Source organism: Talpa europaea, assembly GCF_964194135.1.
Source record: "Talpa europaea genome assembly, chromosome: 2".
Classification (NCBI taxonomy): Eukaryota; Metazoa; Chordata; class Mammalia; order Eulipotyphla; family Talpidae; genus Talpa; species Talpa europaea.
In genome coordinates, this window is record NC_140068.1 from 103,965,746 (window position 1) to 103,983,967 (window position 18,222).

General features: G+C 47.9%; 1 protein-coding gene across 1 annotated transcript; it reads right to left on the reverse strand.

Moving 5' to 3' along the window:
* Nucleotides 1–5,424: 5,424 nt before the first annotated feature.
* Nucleotides 5,425–15,710, reverse strand: LOC311188197 (butyrophilin-like protein 1; the record flags this gene model as incomplete). Its single annotated transcript, XM_084259351.1, has 8 exons — nt 5,425–5,459; nt 8,129–8,155; nt 8,650–8,676; nt 8,769–8,789; nt 9,044–9,244; nt 9,363–9,644; nt 13,175–13,522; nt 15,623–15,710. 8 exons carry the CDS (start codon nt 15,708–15,710, stop codon nt 5,425–5,427), a joined length of 1,029 nt encoding a protein of 342 aa, XP_084115477.1.
* Nucleotides 15,711–18,222: the final 2,512 nt, after the last annotated feature.

Genomic DNA, 18,222 nt, shown 5'->3' on the forward strand with positions numbered 1-18,222 from the left:
TGCCCCGTCCTGTCTGGGGCCTGGTGTCTCCTCATCTCCTCAGGCTGCTCCTCAGCTATGCAGGGGGAGGGCATTTAGGTATAAGATAACTGATATTTCAGTGATTTCTTTTCTTTCTTTTTTAAAAGATTTATTTATTCATTTACACAAGAACCGGGGTATAGGCCAGATACACGGGAGGGTGAGAGGATTCACCAGAGACACAGCGGGGGAAAAGAACAGGCATACTGACGAAAAACACTGCTGAGGGGAACAGCAGGTATGACAGGAGAGGTCTGCTGCACCATGTGGGACCCTCGCCGGCTGGCCAGGATGGAACTGGCGCTGCAGAGGCTGTGGACAGCTTCACAGAGTGGTGCTCAACCACCTGTGCCACAAGGAGAGGCCCTATTTCAGGGATTTCTCTTTTTGATTACAAGGGATTTTTAGTGTATTTTGGTTAAAATTATCTAGAATAAAAGTTTTCTATTATAGGGCCTCCCTGGTGGCACAGGCACTTGAGCACCACATTGTGAAGCTGTTCGCCGCCTCTGCAGTGCAGGTTCCATCCCGGCCGCCTGGTGAGAATCCCACATGGTGGGGCAAACCTCTCCTGTCTTGCCCACTGCTCCCCTCAGCAGTGTATTTCATCAGTCTGCCTGTTCTGTTCCCCACTCTCTCTCTGGTGAATCCTCTCACCCTCCCGTGCATCTGGCCTGTACCCTAGCACTTGTACAAATAAAATAAATCTTTAAAAAAAGTTTTCTATTATAATTTTAAAAAGTTTTTTTAATAAAATGTATCTTTATAGGGGGCCTCTCTGGTGGCCTAGGGGTTAAGTCTCAGCACTATCACCACTGTGGCCTGAGTTTAATCCCCATCCACATAGTACAGCAGACCTCTCTTTTCTCACCCACTGCTCCCCTCAGCAGTGTATTTCAGAAGATCTGCCTGTTCTGTTCCCCACTCTGTCTCTGGTGAATCCTCTCACTGCCCTGAACCTCTGGGGTCTATACCCCAGTTCTTCTACGCAAAAATAAAATGTCTTTTAAAAAATGAAAAATACTTTATAAAATAAGAAATATATAATTTTCAGGAAATCACTAACATGACTTCCTGATAAAAACATGAATAAATTATTCAATTTATTAGTATTAATGAACTAGTAATTAGTAAGCTGCTGCAAAAAAAGAATTTGAAGAATATGTTCCTTATTGTCCAGTAAGAAATGCAGTTCCAAATAAATAAGCTGAAAAATAAATTTAATTAAAAAACAAGAAAGTGATAAGCTGAGAAATATTTAAAAAGCACGCAATGTTTTGGGGGTAATAAGATTTAATTTTTAAATTATTTTTCTACTGAACATGTTAGGAGGAATGGATGTCCTGAGCTAATTCCATACAGGTTTTGTGGACTCCACCCCCAGTTCAGACCAAACCCATGAAGACATTGGGAATAACAAATCCCATCATCACCAAAGGGAGGGTTGCTGGGACCTGAGAGTGGAGTTAAGCTGCCAGGTTTGGTATAAAACCAGACACGTGGGCCTTGGGGGCTCTCTCTTAGCTTAAGGGTTCTTGGCTTCCTGCCAGCTCTCAGCATGCCATTGGGATTCCAGGTCATTGGAATGGGTAGGACACATTTAAGACTTTATCTCCCTCTTTTCTCCCTGAGTTATACATTTCCTCATTTCCCCTTCCCTTGTAAATAAACCTTTTATTAACCTTTTGTGTGTGTCTGCAGTTGAGTATTAATAAGTCCCTTTTAAGCATGTGGGTGAGGACCCAGTCAGGCAACCCATTTTATATTGGGGTTGCTCTGTAACAAACACACACCACGCAACTTCACAGAAAGCACATCCTTTATTAATGATAAAACACCAAGTCAAGTATTATACATTCCCTAGATAATTATGTGAATTTGCATCTAATAATCTCTGTAATGCCCCAGGTGAGACTGAAAAGTCATGACACTCAACTCTACCCATTTGTAGGTTTTTAATAGTTTTTCTTTTTTTTTTCTAAGTTTTATTCTTTTATTTTTTTAAGATTTATTTATTTATACAAGCACTGGGTACAGTCAGAAGTGCGGGAGGGTGAGAGAATTCACCAGAGCCAGAGCGGGGAGCAGAGCAGGCAGAAGGACCGAAGTACACTGCTGAGGGGAGCAGCGGGCGGCAGGAGAGGTCTGCGTGCCATGTGGGACCCTCACCGGAGGCCGGGGATGGAACTGGCACTGCAGAGGCTGCGGGCAGCTTCGCAGCCCAGCGCTCAACCGCTGTGCCACCGGGGAGGCCTTTTAATAGTTTTTCTTAACAAGAGAAGGAAAATTTCATTGATAATGGTTGAGGGAACCAATAACTGTTAAAAAAAAAATTGTCACTACATCCCACCGTAAGATCCAGAAGAAAAGCAGCACGACCAGGAGAGACGCGTGTCCTCGGCTGTGACTGGAGTGTCCCCTCCAGGGCTCATCCTGTCTCTGTGCATCCTGTCTCGGTCCTGGGGTCCAGCTCCAGGTCACACAGGAGGGCACGTGGGGGATGTGGGCCAGGAAGCGACACATGGTGATGGGAGAGGCCACACCTGTGACTAGTGAGCTCCACATGCACCATTTATACACATTTGAACACCCACACAACACACTGTATGTTTCCCCAGAATGAGGAGACAAACAGCCTGCACATTTGTAGCTAACATGACTCTATTACTTATTTCTCAAATTCAATCACATTCCCTTTATCTATTCTGTTACCGAAAAACTATATTTTAAGCATAAGCACCAACACTTGTATAAATGCATAAAAAGGATACCCAAAGTAAATAAAAAATAATGCATGACAGGAAGAGAAAATGTTAAAATTATTAGAATCCTTTTTTCTGTCCTGGGTTGCACACCTGGGTTGCATGACCTCTGACTCCTTCCCCAATTCCCCTTCTCCTTCTCATCCTCCCACCACATCAGTGTCCCCAGGGGGAGGATCACATCTTCCTCCCTGCAGGTCTGGGGCTCAGGATCCTGCTTCCTCTGGCAGTCGTGGTTCTGTAACAGGGTGGTCCCCAGGAAAGGGGGAGGTTCCAGGTTCCTTGCCCCACCCAAAGGGAGGGTGGAGCTGAGCAGGGAGAGAAGAAGCTGCAGAGGAGACTGAGGAAGGAAGGAAGCAGGATGGATCCAGAAGGAGACCTGGAGGAGGCGCAAGGAGCCGAGAGACACGTGAAGAACCTGCACTTGCCTTTTGGTCGTGGACTGGGTGACACAGATGTGGGTGAGACCCGTGGGAGGTGACAATGGCACCTTTTATCTTAATTTTGATTTTGCTCTTTTCCTTCCGAGCTTGTCTGGTTGTTTCTGACCCTTTTCTGTGGGTTCCCACTGGAAGATGCTTTGGACTTGTGGCAGGCTTTGGGGCCTTGCTCTGGGCCAATCCCATTTGGATGGAGTTTTACCCACGAGGGCACAGGTAACTTTGGGTGCTTGATTTAGAAACTAGACTCTTTGCCTTTCCTGTATTGTTTCCTAGTTGTATTAAAGTTCCTTCCCATTAAAGTCTCATACGTTTTGTGTTGATGCGGCAGATGGCAGAACGCATTTAGAACAGGCAGGTTTGCGGGCTTTGGGCTGCCCCTCTCCCTGCCCTGTAACAGTTCCTGTGACCCTTTGCCACAGGACGTGGAAGGACCGAGTCAGCACAGGGACACCTGGAGCTCAGGTCACAGCTCCCCAAGTCACTCTGAAGGTGAAAGGCTCTTCTTCATTCTCATCTTAATTCAAGGAGCAATTCTCTTCTTCCAACAGGTGTTGACAAATAAGGGAAACCCAAATGCTTCTAAATTCTGTACATTAACACACCACAAGTTTTTTTACAAATAACAAAGATTTTATGAGGCTTGAAAATGTATGTGTATGTCTTCCACTTCAGAATAGGAAGCATGCAAGTAGAATATTAGGTTACATTTAAAGTCCATCATCCATCATTTCCCTGAAAGTGTGGATGACCAGATGTTCTGCTCAGATAGTCCAGACCCCTGAAAATGAATAAGGACCCTCCTTCACATTCTGGGTTCCTCTGCATAAACTCCAGTTGGATAAAGTAAACTCCAATTAATTCAGGCAATAATTCAGAGCTCATTCCCTTTCTTAACCAAACAGCATGAAAACCCCATGAAAAATTCTGCTTACCAATGAAAATTGATTTCCATGGAAAAGTTCATCCTACCCCAAGCCAGTTCAAAATAAGGAAATTTTCTCCTCTGTGGCCTCAGCACAAGGCCTGACCGACTGTTCTCTCAGCCACGGCCCAGGAATCTGCACCCAGAGCAGGAGGATGAGACTCCAGCATTCGGGACTCACTCACAGGTTTGTCCACAGGGAACCTACAGCCCCAAGAAGAGCCCAGGGCAGGGCTGGGCAGGAAGGGGTCTCATGGGGACATGGTCTCAGGGGTGCAGGGGAGGAGGGGAGCTTCAGGCCCTGGGGGAACCCCATCCACACCAGAGCCTGAGGGGATCCCCTCCCCTGGGGGACTCATAAGCTCCCCCAGAGAAGGAGGATGGTTCATGGGCACAGAGGGCTTCTGGGGCCCAGCCTCCAGGGGACAGAGGGTCAGGGACATGTCTCCAAAACCAACAAAGAAGTATGGGGAGAGGGTCCCAAAGAAGGACTCAGGAGGGAAGGAGAAGATGTGGGAGCCATCAGTCATGTCATAGAAGGAGACGTCCCCATGATCATAGTCCAGGAAAACCCCCAACCTGTGGGGAAACTGCCTAAGGTGTAGCAGAGTACGAGGTTCAGTACAAGCTGAAAAATAATCAGCCATGCCCATAGCCCAGAACCCATTACGGGGAGAAACATTGCTTATATATCTCCTATTAGCATATTTCCTGCAGACTCCCAGGTTCCACCAGCTTGCCTCAGCATCTGTACACCTGACCTCTACTTCCCAGTAACACCGCCCTGATGTGATGCCCTCAAGACCCAACACACTGCCATAAGAGGTCAGACTCTTATTGTCATATAGAGGGACATCTGCAGGATAGGTAGAACCTGGATCCAGTGTGACAAACCCTGCAAAGAGAAGGACCCATTATGCCAGACCCATCCCCACCCCGTAACAAGGGCACACATTCCTCATCCCAGATACATTGCTGTATGGGTGGAGGGATATGCCCCCTAAAATATGAGCTTGTGGCTCCAGCCCACAGTCCCCCAAGCAAGAGAAGGAGCCACAGGTATTATTGGGGTCAGATATGTCACAGGACCCCAGGGGAATGAGTCTGGAGCCCAAGGACTAAGGAGCCCCTTTCACTTCCCTGACCAGGCACCCCCAGCCCAGCTGTGGGACGTCATAGCTGTGCCCACCCCATCCCCATGGAGGGTGCAGAGTCTGTGCCCACACAGAGAACAGAAGGAAAGGCCAGAAGCTGAGCAGCCCCAGAGAGAACAGAGTCACTCACAGGCCTGGAACTGCTCCTTCCGCCAATCTGCAAGAGACACACATGTCACGTGAGGGACTCTAGAGACTCACACATCAGGGTCCATGCCTAGTTTTCTACATGACAGTGAGGCAAAATTTACAAGGCAAAATGTTTGGAAATATTTAGTTGATGCATTTATCTTTTTGATTCACACACAAACACACATATACACAACCGATATGCTAGAAATTTCCATGCAAATTTGTCTATAAAACTTAAAACCCAGGGACTGGAAGACTGAATACTAACTAAACAGAAAGGTCCTTATCCAGATATGACCATAAAATTGTGCTTTTCAATTCACCAACCACAGACCATCCTGGAAACTAGTATTCTTGAAAAAGTATTATGGAGATCAAAATGTTAAGGACTGCATGTACTTGTAAGGAACTAATTCACTGAACATGTAGGTTGTCTTTGAGCTGCTTTTAATCAATGGATATTTCTGCTATATTCCTCCAAGTAAAACTTTTCTGAGAGTCCAAAAATAAATAAATAAATAAATTTACTTGTTTTCCAAAGACTTTATATAACATCCAACTTTAATGCACTACACTATAGCTCTTGCAAAAAAAAATGAAGGAGTAGAGAGAAACAAGAACAAGAACAGGGGCACAATGAACCAAAGGAGAAAACAGAAGTGACATTTAATTTTCAAGACTACAGCACATCAACTATTGTTTATGAACTTAATGCACTAGACAGTTAATTGTTATGGCAAACTGGTAATGAGAAACTATTATAAATTTTGTAAATAATATGAGGACACACATGTGTCCATCTGTAAACCCATCAATATGAAAATTTTGACTCTAGTGTATTAATGGCGTTGGGGGGGGGACATGCCAAAAACAGGTTATGTTAATATACATATAATATACATATACAAAAAAGGTTATGTTAATATGTTAATATATGTGAAAAATAAAATCAGCAGAGATTTGAAAAATGGTAAAAGAAAACTCCATGATCCTCACTGTGTGGAAATGAGTCCCAGGGGAACCAGGGAGACTCTCAGGATGGTCCTCACACTTTTGGTCCCCAGGCCTCTTCCCCACAGCCCCCCTCTCTGTGTCTGTGTCCAGGACCATAAACAAACCCCTGAGCAGGGAAAGGGCATGTGACTCGGGCTCACAAGGCTCAGATCTCCCTTCATCAGCATCACTGACCTTCCCTGCAGGACCCTGTGCAGACCCTGCCCTGGGGGCACTGGGGGTTGAGGGGAGATGGTAATTATCAGAGGCAACTCAATTAGATGGTTGCCTCAAAAATGTTGTTAAAAATGTAAATCTTCTGAAATACTTCAATAAGAGGTCAAGGAGCACCTTGTATTTCATGACAAGTTTTGCACAGTCTCTGCTCTGCCCACGTTCAAACAAGGTGACTACAACCTATGACCTCTCTTCAGCCCCTCTTGTCCAGCTGTAACAGGGCAACCCCGATATGAAATGGGTTGCCTGACTGTGGATCCTCGTCCACATACTTAAAAGGGACCTATTGATGTTTCCCTGCAGGCACACACAAAGGTTTATTTACAAAGGAAGGGGAAATGAACAAATGAATAACTCAGGGAAACAAACAGGGAGATAAATTCGTGAACGTGTCCTAACCATTCCGCTGACCTGGAATCCCAATGACCCGCTGCATGCTGGCTAAAAGGCACATGCTGTCTGGCCAAGAGAGGACCTGAGCTCTCATGGCTGGTTATATACCCAGCGTGGCTGCTTATCATGGCTGTCTAACTCCACCATCAGGTCCCAACAACCCTCCCTTTGGTGATGATGGGATTTGTCTTTCCCAGTGTCTTGATGGATCCAGTCTGGAGTGGGGTTGGAGTCCACAAAGCCTGTATGGAGTTTGCTCAGGACATCCTTTCCCCCTAACACATCCAAACCTCTAGTAGGCACTTCTCCCACATGCCCCTCCATCTGGATTTTTCTTTCCTGATATTCTCCCCACCCTTTCTCTTAGAAAGGATTATAACCATTCTAGGTTCCTGCTTTTCTAGTCCATATACCTTAACTCTTAAAAGAATGAACAATGACCTGCAGATGGAGGATTCTCTGCAAATTAAACAGGATGGCTCTGGAAAATTATATATTACATTTTTACCTTATTAATCTCTCTCTCACACACACACATGATTTTTCATATAATATCAGGTTTTCTAAAGCTACTAAATCCTCAGCAACCGAAAAGGCTCAGAGCAAATACCCAGCTTGGGTATGGACCAGAGTATGAGGATACAAAGAACCAAGAAGAAACAGGAAAACCTAGATACAAAATAGGATGGGAATTGTGGATCCAGAAGGTTCCATAACCACGGACCCCCTTAGCAAGACCTGATTCCTAAGCAGGAAGTACGATTTCTGCAATTTTCCAGAGATCAGCAATTCTTGATCTGCACAGTTGTCCCTGCTGCAGCCTCTCTTCAAACTGACGTCCCCACTGTCCTCACCCACAGGAAGGACCAGGTAACAAGAAGTCAGAGGGCATCCAGACCCCACATAACCTGCAGGAGGGACAGGGCAGGTGGAGGCAGGTCTGTGCTCACAAGGGGGGTCTGCAGTTCTCAGATGGAGGCTACAGAGTGAGAGGAGACCAGGGACCCCAATCTTACCAGGGGGGCAGAGGAGAGTCTCGTAGGTTGTCCCAGGAACCTCAGGGCCACTCACCTGCATACAGCTGGGCCTTCCTCCAGGCTGAAAGGAAACACACAGGTGAGACCTCAGCACAACCAGTTGCTCTTGTGATCCATGAGTCCTGGTCTCCCCCTGTTCTGCAGATGAGACTCTCTGGGGATGGAGGGTCGTGGCTGAGAGGTCAACGACCTCCTGCCCTGTGCAGACAGCAGGGGGTGGTTTGAAATTCCCTGGCTCAGGTCAGGAGCCTGCAGGACAGACTGACCCAGCCCTGCCTGCTGCTGCTGTGGGGCTTTGGCCAAGTCACTGAGCAGCTATGGAATGAGACCCAGGATGCACAAGACTCTGGGTTCTCCACCCCACCAGGGTCCCACAACTTAGGAGGGAAACAGCACCCAGATCTGTGAGAACCCATGGAACAGGTTCCTGCCTCCCACCAGTTCCCGCTTCCAGCCCAGGAAAAGGGACCCCATGTCTGTGCTTACACAGACAAGTGGAGGGACACCTGGGAACAGGAGGGACAAGAGACCCAGGACACCTGGAGCATCACTCACCAGCCAGGTAAGCTGCCTTCCTCTGGTCTGAAAGATAACACAGGAAACAGGTGAGCTAAGAACCAGAATGTCTCCTATGAGGGGGACACAGAGAGTTCAGGAAGGAGAGTAGAGCTTACCGAGAATTGCCTGGAGTTCATCTGAAAGAGTGAACAAAAAAAAAGCATAAGGCATATCCCTAAGAAGAAAATCTGTGAACCTTGAGAACCCCCCCCCAAAAAAAAAAAACCTCTGTGTGTTGTAGATGTTCCAAATAGAGATCCAATTAGCTACAATCTCCACAGTCCCTTCTGGGGCTACTCAGCCACCTGCTGTGATGTCCCTGGGCTCTGTCTCAGTCATAGGCTTGTTGCTTTCAACACTCACTCACCATTCTGACTCCGTTCTTCCTTACCTGTGTCCTTCAGGGCCTCCTCCTTGGCCTGTCTGTTCTCCTCCTTAGCCCGGCACAGAGTCCCCTTTTCCTGCAGCTCCCACATCTGTGTGGAATGTTCTCTCCAGGTGTAGCAGGCAGCCCCCAGGAGCAGGAGCAGCAGCAAGGGCAGGATTACCAGGAAAGCTGGCTTCCAGGGAGAGGCCCGGGGGAAGAAGGACTCTGCAGACAGAAACCCCCACAGAGACCCCTTCAGGAAACAGCCCAGCCTAGCACTCCTGGGGATGCCGGCCCCTCCCTCTGACCCTGGAGGGAGTGGGGAGGGGGGAGCAGTGCTGACCTGGGATGACCATGGCCATGGCCTTCTCCTGGCGCAGGACAGGGTTGAGGATGGAGCAGGTCACACTCCCTGCAGAGCTGTCTCTCACCACCAGAGTGGCCTCCACACTGAACAACCCCTCAGTGTCCTGGGCCTGGACTTGGGAGAACTCCAGGAACTGTTCCCCATGGGTGTGTCTCCACTGCACCTGGGGCTCTGGGAACCAGCCTGAGGCTGTGCACACCACACACACCCCATCCTCCTCTGGCCCTGTAATGTGCATTTGGGGGGCAGAGCCCACACCTGCAGAGGGAGATGAGAGTCAGGAAGAGAAGGGCCCACCTGTGCACACCTCCAAGGGCAGCTGTCAAAGTACATTCTGGGGAAGTGATGGAGACCCCAACCCTGGGGCAGCAAGATGATGTCCATGATTTGTTAATCTCTAACTTTCTATTATTTTTATAATTATACACACATGTTCAAATCAACGTAGAATTCTTTTCTTGTTAAATGAGTATAACTTATAATCCATAAATAGCTGTGCTTTGTAATTTCCACCATAGTGCAGCTTCTCCTTCTATTCCATTTTCTCTTGGTGATACAACAAAAGTCTCCCATTTGTCAACCCCAATCTCCATGCTCCTCTCACTGTCTCCCATCAGCACAGGTTACTCCTGGCCTCATCTTGAAACCACCTCCATCTGCAGTTGGTTACTTCCCTCTGAGGTTGGTTTGTTGTATTTTGGCCCCTACTGATCCCCTTTCCTGACTTTTTTCTCTCTGCACCTGCTCCTTAAAGTCAGCACAGTCCCAGCCTTTCCAGCTGAAGCTGTCCTCTCTTGGCCAGTAGCCAGTGACCACCTTTCATGTGAACAAGCCCAGCTGAGGTCTACATGGTGACCTCTTCATCTCACCAAAAAGTATAGGAGCAAGGTCAAAGTTAGCTGAGCTCCCCACATTAAATACAAAGCCATTACTACAGGCCACTGAGATTTTGTCTGTGGTTATTTGTTGCACAGCATCATTATGGAGATAGGTAAATGATACACATTATTAATGTTTCTAAAATTGAACAACAAACAGACTTGTTGAAAGCTTGGAAGGCTCTGCAATCCCCTCTTCTACTTTGAACTCTATGAGTTAATTCTTCTCATTCAATTTTATTTCTAAACCTCACTGATGGCAACTTCTGTCCACCCTCTGCCACTGCAACAGGGTGGTCCCCAGGAAAGGGGGAGATTCCAGGTTCCCTGCCCCACCCAAAAAGGAAGGTGGAGCTTACCAGAGAGAGAAGAAACTGCAGAGGAGACTGAGGAAGAAAGAAAGCAGGATGGAGCAAGAAGGAGACCTGCAGGAGGTGCATGGAGCCTAGAGACACGTGAAGAATCTATGCTTGCCTTTTGGTCGTGGACTGGGTGACACAGGTGTGGGTGAGAGACCCATGGGGGGGGTGACAATGGCAGCTTTTATCTTGATTTTGATTTGCTCTTTTCCTTTCAGGCTTGTCTGGTTGTTTCTGACCCTTTTCTGTGGGTCCCCACTCTAAGACGCTTTAGACTTGTGACAGGCTTTGGGGCCTTGTTTTGGGCCAATCCCATTTGGATGGAGTTTTACCCATGAGGGGATGGGTAACTTTGGGTGCTTGATTTAAAAACTAGATTTTTTTTCTTTCCTGTATTGTTTCCTAGTTGTATTAAAATTCCTTCCCATTAAAGTCTCATATGTTTTTTGTTGAAGTGGCGGATGGCAAAACCTATTTAGAACCGGCAGGTTTACGGGGTCTGGGCTGCCCCTCTCCCTGCCCTGTAACAGATTTGGCACCCAACGTGATTTTGGACAGAGCCATCCATGGTTAGTCAGCACCATGGGGAAATTGGGTTTCCCTATGGCACTGGCTACCATCTGTTACAGGGCAGGGAGAGGGGCAGCCCAGATCCCGTAAACCTGCCTGTTCTAAGTAGGTTTTGCCATCTGCCGCATCAACACAAAAACATATGAGACTTTAATGGGAAGGAACTTTAATACAACTAGGAAATAATACAGGAAAGGCAAAATATCTAGTTTTTAAATCAAGCACCCAAAGTTACCTGTCCCCTCTTGGGTAAAACTCCATCCAAATGGGATTGGCCCAAAACAAGGCCCCAAAGCCTGCCACAAGTCTAAAGCATCTTCGAGTGGGGACCCACAGAAAAGGGTTAAAAACAACCAGACAAGCCCAGAAGGAAAAGAGCAAAATCAACATCAAGATAAAAGCTGCCATTGTCACCTCCCCACGGGTCTCCCCCACATCTGTGTCACCCAGTCCACGACCAAAAGGCAAGTGCAGTTTCTTCACATGTCTCTAGGCTCCATGCACCTCCTCCAGGTCTCCTTCTGGATCCATCCTGCTTTCTTTCTTCCTCAGTCTCCTCAGTTTCTTCTCTCTCTGGTCAGCTCCACCCTCCATTTGGGTGGGGCAGGGAACCTGGAATCTCCCCCTTTCCTGGGGACCACCCTGTTACACCACTATGTGAAACCAGCCCTCCTCTCCATCCCGTAACCACAATCCATGCCTCCAGATATTGCCCCCTCCTTTCTTCTCCCCTCTACTGCCAGAGTCATCTGTTACGCTGAAAATCATCAACAGCTCCATAAAAACCACAAAATGTGCACAAAGACTCCTCTATCTGTGACTCACTCCTCCCCAACCCCCTTCTGTACCACTCGCACTTTTTACCACCTGTGCCCTCAAGACCCAACACTCCAAACCCAAGAATTTAACAGCTATTATCCATAATCACCAGGCTCTGTGGACTCCATCATGCTTTCTTCAGCTGCTCTGAGGGGCTTTAGGAGCCCTTTTGGATAAAATGACATGCCAACTCAAATATCTATATCATATGGAGGTTTTTTATGATTACCTTTGGTAGCATTAATCGGCCACCCTCGATCTCTCCACCATGTACCCACACATCTTTTCATGAAAGAATTGCCACCTCACAACACCCACTCATCACTCTCCCACCAGCCATGAGGACTCCACGTGAGCAGATCACACACCAAACACACGCTCCCCCCAGGTCATTCACATGGGCTGTGCCTCCACATAGAAATTCCCTTTCCTATAATGTACAACATGCCTGTAGCCAACATTGTCATGTGATATGTAGGGAAGTTGTTAAAGGACAAACTCCAAAGAATTTTTTTCACAATGAGGAAATTGTCCCTTTTTTGGTTCTTTTTCTTTCTTTTTATTAAACCTATAATAGCAGAGAGATGTGATTTAACCGATTGTGGCAATCACTTCACTATATATATAAATCAGTCATTATGCTGCATGCCTCATATTACATGTGGTTAATATTAATTATCTGTCTATAAAACTGGGGAGAAAAGAACACCCATACATCAGATATCTACTCAGCTGTATTCCCACTTCCCTGGAGTCTTTGCTCCCATGGCACCAGCCTGAGCTACTATTTATTACTGTAAGCTCCCCTCAGCCCCAGCCCCATATTGCTGACCCATCCCCCTGCTCCATTTAGCTTCCTGTCCTCATCACTTCTCACTTCTCAATGTCATTTATGCCCTGGTTATTTATTAAGATTGCTCTCTTTCCCACTACAAATATAAACTCACAGAGTGAAGAACTTTATTCGATTTGCTTTTATATCCAAGAGTTTAGAACAGGGCCAGACATGTGGTAGGTACCCTGTGTATATATATTTAATAAAACATGAATTAATAAGCCTTTTCTTACTCATAAATGAACTGAAAAACTAAATTCCATTGCCCTTATATTCTCCCCAAATCCAAAACTTCAGGACTCTGAGATGTTCACCCATGTCACCAACCTGCCACCTGCAGCTCCAATCTAGCTTGCTCGTAGAAGTCTCCATCTCTGAAGAAGCAGGTGTAGAACCCATTGTCAGAAGCCTGGATCTTGTGGATGCGCACAGCAGCCTCCCCTATGCTCAGAAATTTTCCCACCAGGGAGGTCCGCTCTGCGTACTGGGCCATCAGCTCCTCATTCTGCCCCTGTTGGTCTTGATAGATGAACACTGACTCCAAGATGTTGGACCGGAACCATCTCAACTCCATGTTCTCTGCACTCATGACTGGGTCCAGGAAGCAGGGCAGTGTGGCGTCCTCACCCAGCTCTGCCACTATGGGGTCTGGGGGGCCAAGTACACGGAACCTCTCTGTGAACACAGACATGGGAGTTAGAAAGGGTGAGAGACACAGTCATATCGGGGAACACACACCATCACTGGGGGAGGCCCTGGCAGGCTGAAGGAAGGTGTCTGATGAGCAGACAGCTGACATGAAAGATTAGCAGTGACAATTCTGAATCTGGGAAAGATCTTCCAACCACAACTTGTGGTCTAGAAATAATGTCAAAGATGCTCCCTCATTCACTAGCGTACCTGATAGTGGGAACTTCCATGAAGAACTCTAACTCCATGGTTCTCACCTTCAGCATCACAATCACCAGGAGGGTTTGCAATAGTAAAATGCAGGAACCTTACCCCAGGTCAGCAAATTGGGATGTACCCAAGAACATGCATTTCAAAAGAATTGTTGGGGGACTAAAAGGGGTCTGAGGAAATTGGTAGCTTCATTGCACAGAGGATCATCGAAGTTAATAAGTGAACAGGACACCAAAAAAACACCAGGCTTGCAACAAAACGGGACACTCACACAACAGTTACCAGGCAGACAGTGCCAAAAGGGGCACAGAGAAGTGTCATGCTTCACTGACTAGAGTTAGGCAGAGAGAGACACCATGAGGCTATGGTCAGGATGGGGGAGGCTACAGCACACACTGTGGTGGTCACTCAACTGGGCACCTTACTCTGGGCAGGGAGAGCTGACAGTGAGGTGCTCACAGCTCTGATTGGGTGCTCCCAGCTAACAAGGTCCCAAGTCAAGCAGTAATGCACAGAGCTGGATGCACCCTCACTGCCCCCTCAGGACTGGTCCTGCCCTCCTGAAGCTCAGGGACAGTGTGTACATGGCAGAGTCTCAGGGCTGAACTGAGAGAGGCGGGTGTCAGGGGTAACAGAAACATGAGTCTTCACACCCCAGCCAGAGCACCCACACCCACACCGGAGGCTGGATGACTGCAGGCCCCACAGTCTCTGACTCAGCACCTCAACTATCAGGTCTCTAGTCCTGCATAAGTTACAATTCTAAAAACACAACAGGGTCACCTGATGGAAAGTCAGAAGTAGTTCAACTCTCTAAGTTACTTTTTTGCTTTTTATCAAAAATGTGAAAATTAAAGCAGCAAAATAAGACCCAGAATCTTGAGACCTTAAGGGAACATGAAGTCACAAGACAAGACCAACTCTGCAGTATGCAACTACAAAGATATGGACGATTATATCATTCTATCAAGTAGAATTCAAATTGCCATAATAAAAAAAGTCAAAGAGATAGAAAAAACACAGAAAAGTGAACCAAAGTTATAAAACAAAATTCAGAAGAATAAATGAATGACTTTGAAAACAAAAATCAGTGAACAGAAAATAGAAATTGAAGCCTTAAGTTAAAAAAATCACAGAGATGGAGGCTGTAAAATGATCGGCAGAGAAGCTACTCACTCCTGGAGAAGTTATTGGAGCAGAATAGACCAAAGAGAAGATCAAATGAGTGACCTCATAATAATAATGAACAATGGATTGAATTAGAAGAAAAAAGAAAAATGAAGAAAAACTGGAAGAACTAACCAACTCTAGGAGGACAGGCAATATAAGCATAATGGTTACTCCACAATTTGAAGAGAGAGAGACAGGAACAGAGATTCAGTCAAAGAAACAGAGTAAAATCACACACACACATACACACAATGAAATAGTACTCAGGTTTTTTTTTTAAAGATTAATTTTGATTTATATATGCATACAAGAGCTAGGATGTAAGTCAGAGGTGTGGGATGAGAGGATTCAGCAGAGACAGAGTGGGGAATCAGAACAGGCACTGCTGAGGGGAGCAGCTGGTGAGTCAGGAGAGGTCTGCTGCACCGTGTGGATAACTCCCTGGCCGGGGATGGAACTCCTGTTGCAGTGGCTGGTGAAGGCATGATTATGCTGAGACATAACCCCTGTGCCACCAGGGAGGCCAATAGAATTTTTTTTTTTTGAATAAGTAAATTCATGCCATTTAAAACAACATGGATGGAAGTTGAAGACATTGTGCTAAGTTAAATGAACAAAGGCAATTCCTGAAGGAGGAGCTCTCAGAACCCCTGGGCCACACCCACCTGAGGGAGACTCAGGAATAGGGAGGGGCACACTTACCTGGGGACCCCCTGGGAGGCAGCTGGAGGAGGAGCAGCAGGGAGGGGAGGAGGCAGAGCACAGAGCTGGGGCAGGAGCAGGGCGCCATCTCCTCAGGGCTGGGGAGAGACAGGGCAGGAGGCAGCCAGGCCCACACAGAGGAGCAGGGCAGCCAGGAGCTCTGGGCTCAGAGGGGAGCAAGCCCAAGGACCCCCCTGACTCCCAGCAGGAGCAGGACCCTTCCTGGTGACCCCTCAGGCCCTGAGACCAAGAAGGACAGATCTGGCTCTTCTCAGGGCTTCTAGAGACTGCTAGAGACCGTGAGGTTTATTGGCGAAAAACATCCTCCCTAACTTCCCACCCCATGGAACCCCAGACCCGCTCTGCTCAGAACACCAGGCCCCTCCATTGAGAAGCATCAGGACACACAACATTGTCCCCAAGGAGTCTGGGTGCCCCCACAGCCCCCTGTCCTGCTCTGTCTGCTTGTTCAGATCATCTGAAGGCCAGTCCCTCCCCAGCCTTAACCTGCCAGGGCCAAGGACAAGGTCCTGCCCCAAACACAGCAGGAGCCAGGTCAGATCCCCACTGAGGGCTTTGTCCTTACCCTCTCTAACTCTGTGGGGGATTTCTGCCTCAGGGTGAGGGACCTGGTGGAGAGAGAGCAGCAGAGAAGGGAAGATGAGACCTGGTCAGAGAAAACACCCACAAACCACTACTGGCTGGGGTTGAGGGTAGTTAAGTGATGGTCCTGGGAGGCAGATTCTGAGGCTGACGCTGAGGTCATCTTGGACTCAGCCACTCTCTGTGACCATCTTCATCAAGTGTCTTAACCTTCCTGCCTCACTTTCCCCACCAGAAAAATGAAAATAGTATTAGCAACTCCCAACCAAGGTTGGAATGAGAATCACATGAGCTATTTTTGAAGAGTCACTACCTTTTATTCTAGAAAGGGTCCTGCCCCAGGATGTTACAGACACCTTATCAAAGTAAGTGAAGTACAATCTTCAATGAGGATGTTCTTGGTCCTCTTAGAGCTGGGCCATTTCCTGTGCCACCTTCCATCCCACCCAAGCCCCACCACCTTCTTAAACCCTACTTACAGTGAGCTTCTCCCCACTTTCTTCTTCTTAAAAGGAATATGTCTTCAAAACATACTTGCTTGGAAATGGTAGGGCTTCTAGGGCGTCCCTTTGAACTTGAGAAGTTTCAGTGCTACCCCAAACATGCTTACAGAGTTAGCACCTGCTGTTAGCTGCTCAGGAGCCCTACTGGGTGCCAAGTGGACCTCATGGCTCAGAGAAGATGGTTCCCAGGAGAGTAGACAGGCAGAATTTGGCACTCGTTGAGCAGTGTCTGACAAAGGGTGGAATCCTTGGTATCCTCCTAATTTTCTCTTAAAAATACAATCACCCTTCTCTGGTTCCTACACAATCTGAAAGTGAAAGCTTGAAATGCAATCCCAGTAGCCTCCACCCTGCCCTCTGGACAGTGCACCCCAGTTATCAGCAGGAAAACAACAGGATCAGAGGAGTCAGTAGAGGTGAGGGCCAAGCACCCTGACACCCCTGCAGGCACAGGGGAGGCGCCCACCCAGCACCCACTGTTGAGCAGCCACTGCACTCCAGGTTGCTTGGCTTCCAGACTCAGGACTAGGGGTGAGTGTGGGGCCCAGTCAGGACTGACTCTGGGCCCCATGCAGGGCTCTGTCTGTGCCTGATGGTGACCACCCCAGTGACCCCATGTCTGCTGTCACCACACATGGCAGAGCCTTTGAGGAGGCCGCAGGGGAGCTATTTGTATTTTTCTCACAGCAGCTGACCCAGGGGCCCCTACACCCTGGACATCAGGAGTCAGCACTGGGCACCAGGAGCTGCCAGGACCTGGTCCTGCTCACACTGCATGGACGGGGCCTGCGGCTTGTTCATTTGTTAATGTCACCTGAGACCTGGTCACAGTGACCAGACTCTGCCCCACCAGGACATGGTGTCACCAGAAGGACCGATTCTATGTCTCCAAGGAAACCAGGGAACCTGGGCCTCCATCCCTCCTCACTTCCAGTGGTTTCCCCTCCTCAGTGAAGGGCACCTGTGTCCCCCACAATTTATCTCTGCCAGAAACTCCAGGATCATCTTCACAGTCCACTCTCCTCATTGTCTACTTCCAATGAACTCAAATGTTCAATCCATGTCCATGACCAGCACCTTGTCCACATCACCCTCATTTCTTACTTGGCCCAAGGGTTGCCCCACACCACCCCATCTCTAGCCTCACCCCCAGTCCATTTCCTTCCAAGGTCATGACCCTCTCCAGTCAACTCATGTCATCTCCCTGTCTCATCACTTCAAGGGATCCCTCTCCTTAAAAGGAGGGGCTCCTAGGCCTCCCCCTCCCTCTCGATCCCCTTACATGCTCTTCCAAGGCCTCCCTCCTGGCTCAGGTGACTCCTCCAATTCAGGGAGCTTTCCCAGTCTCAGGCCTCCTCATAGTCCCTGATGCTCCTGCTGCCTCTGCTGTCCAAGCCCCTAAACTTTCAGGGCACATCTGTAAGGCCTGCTCAGTGGGGCCTCTGCCAACCTCCTGATCCCACTTGTGCACCCCACACCTGCTTATTGGGCTTG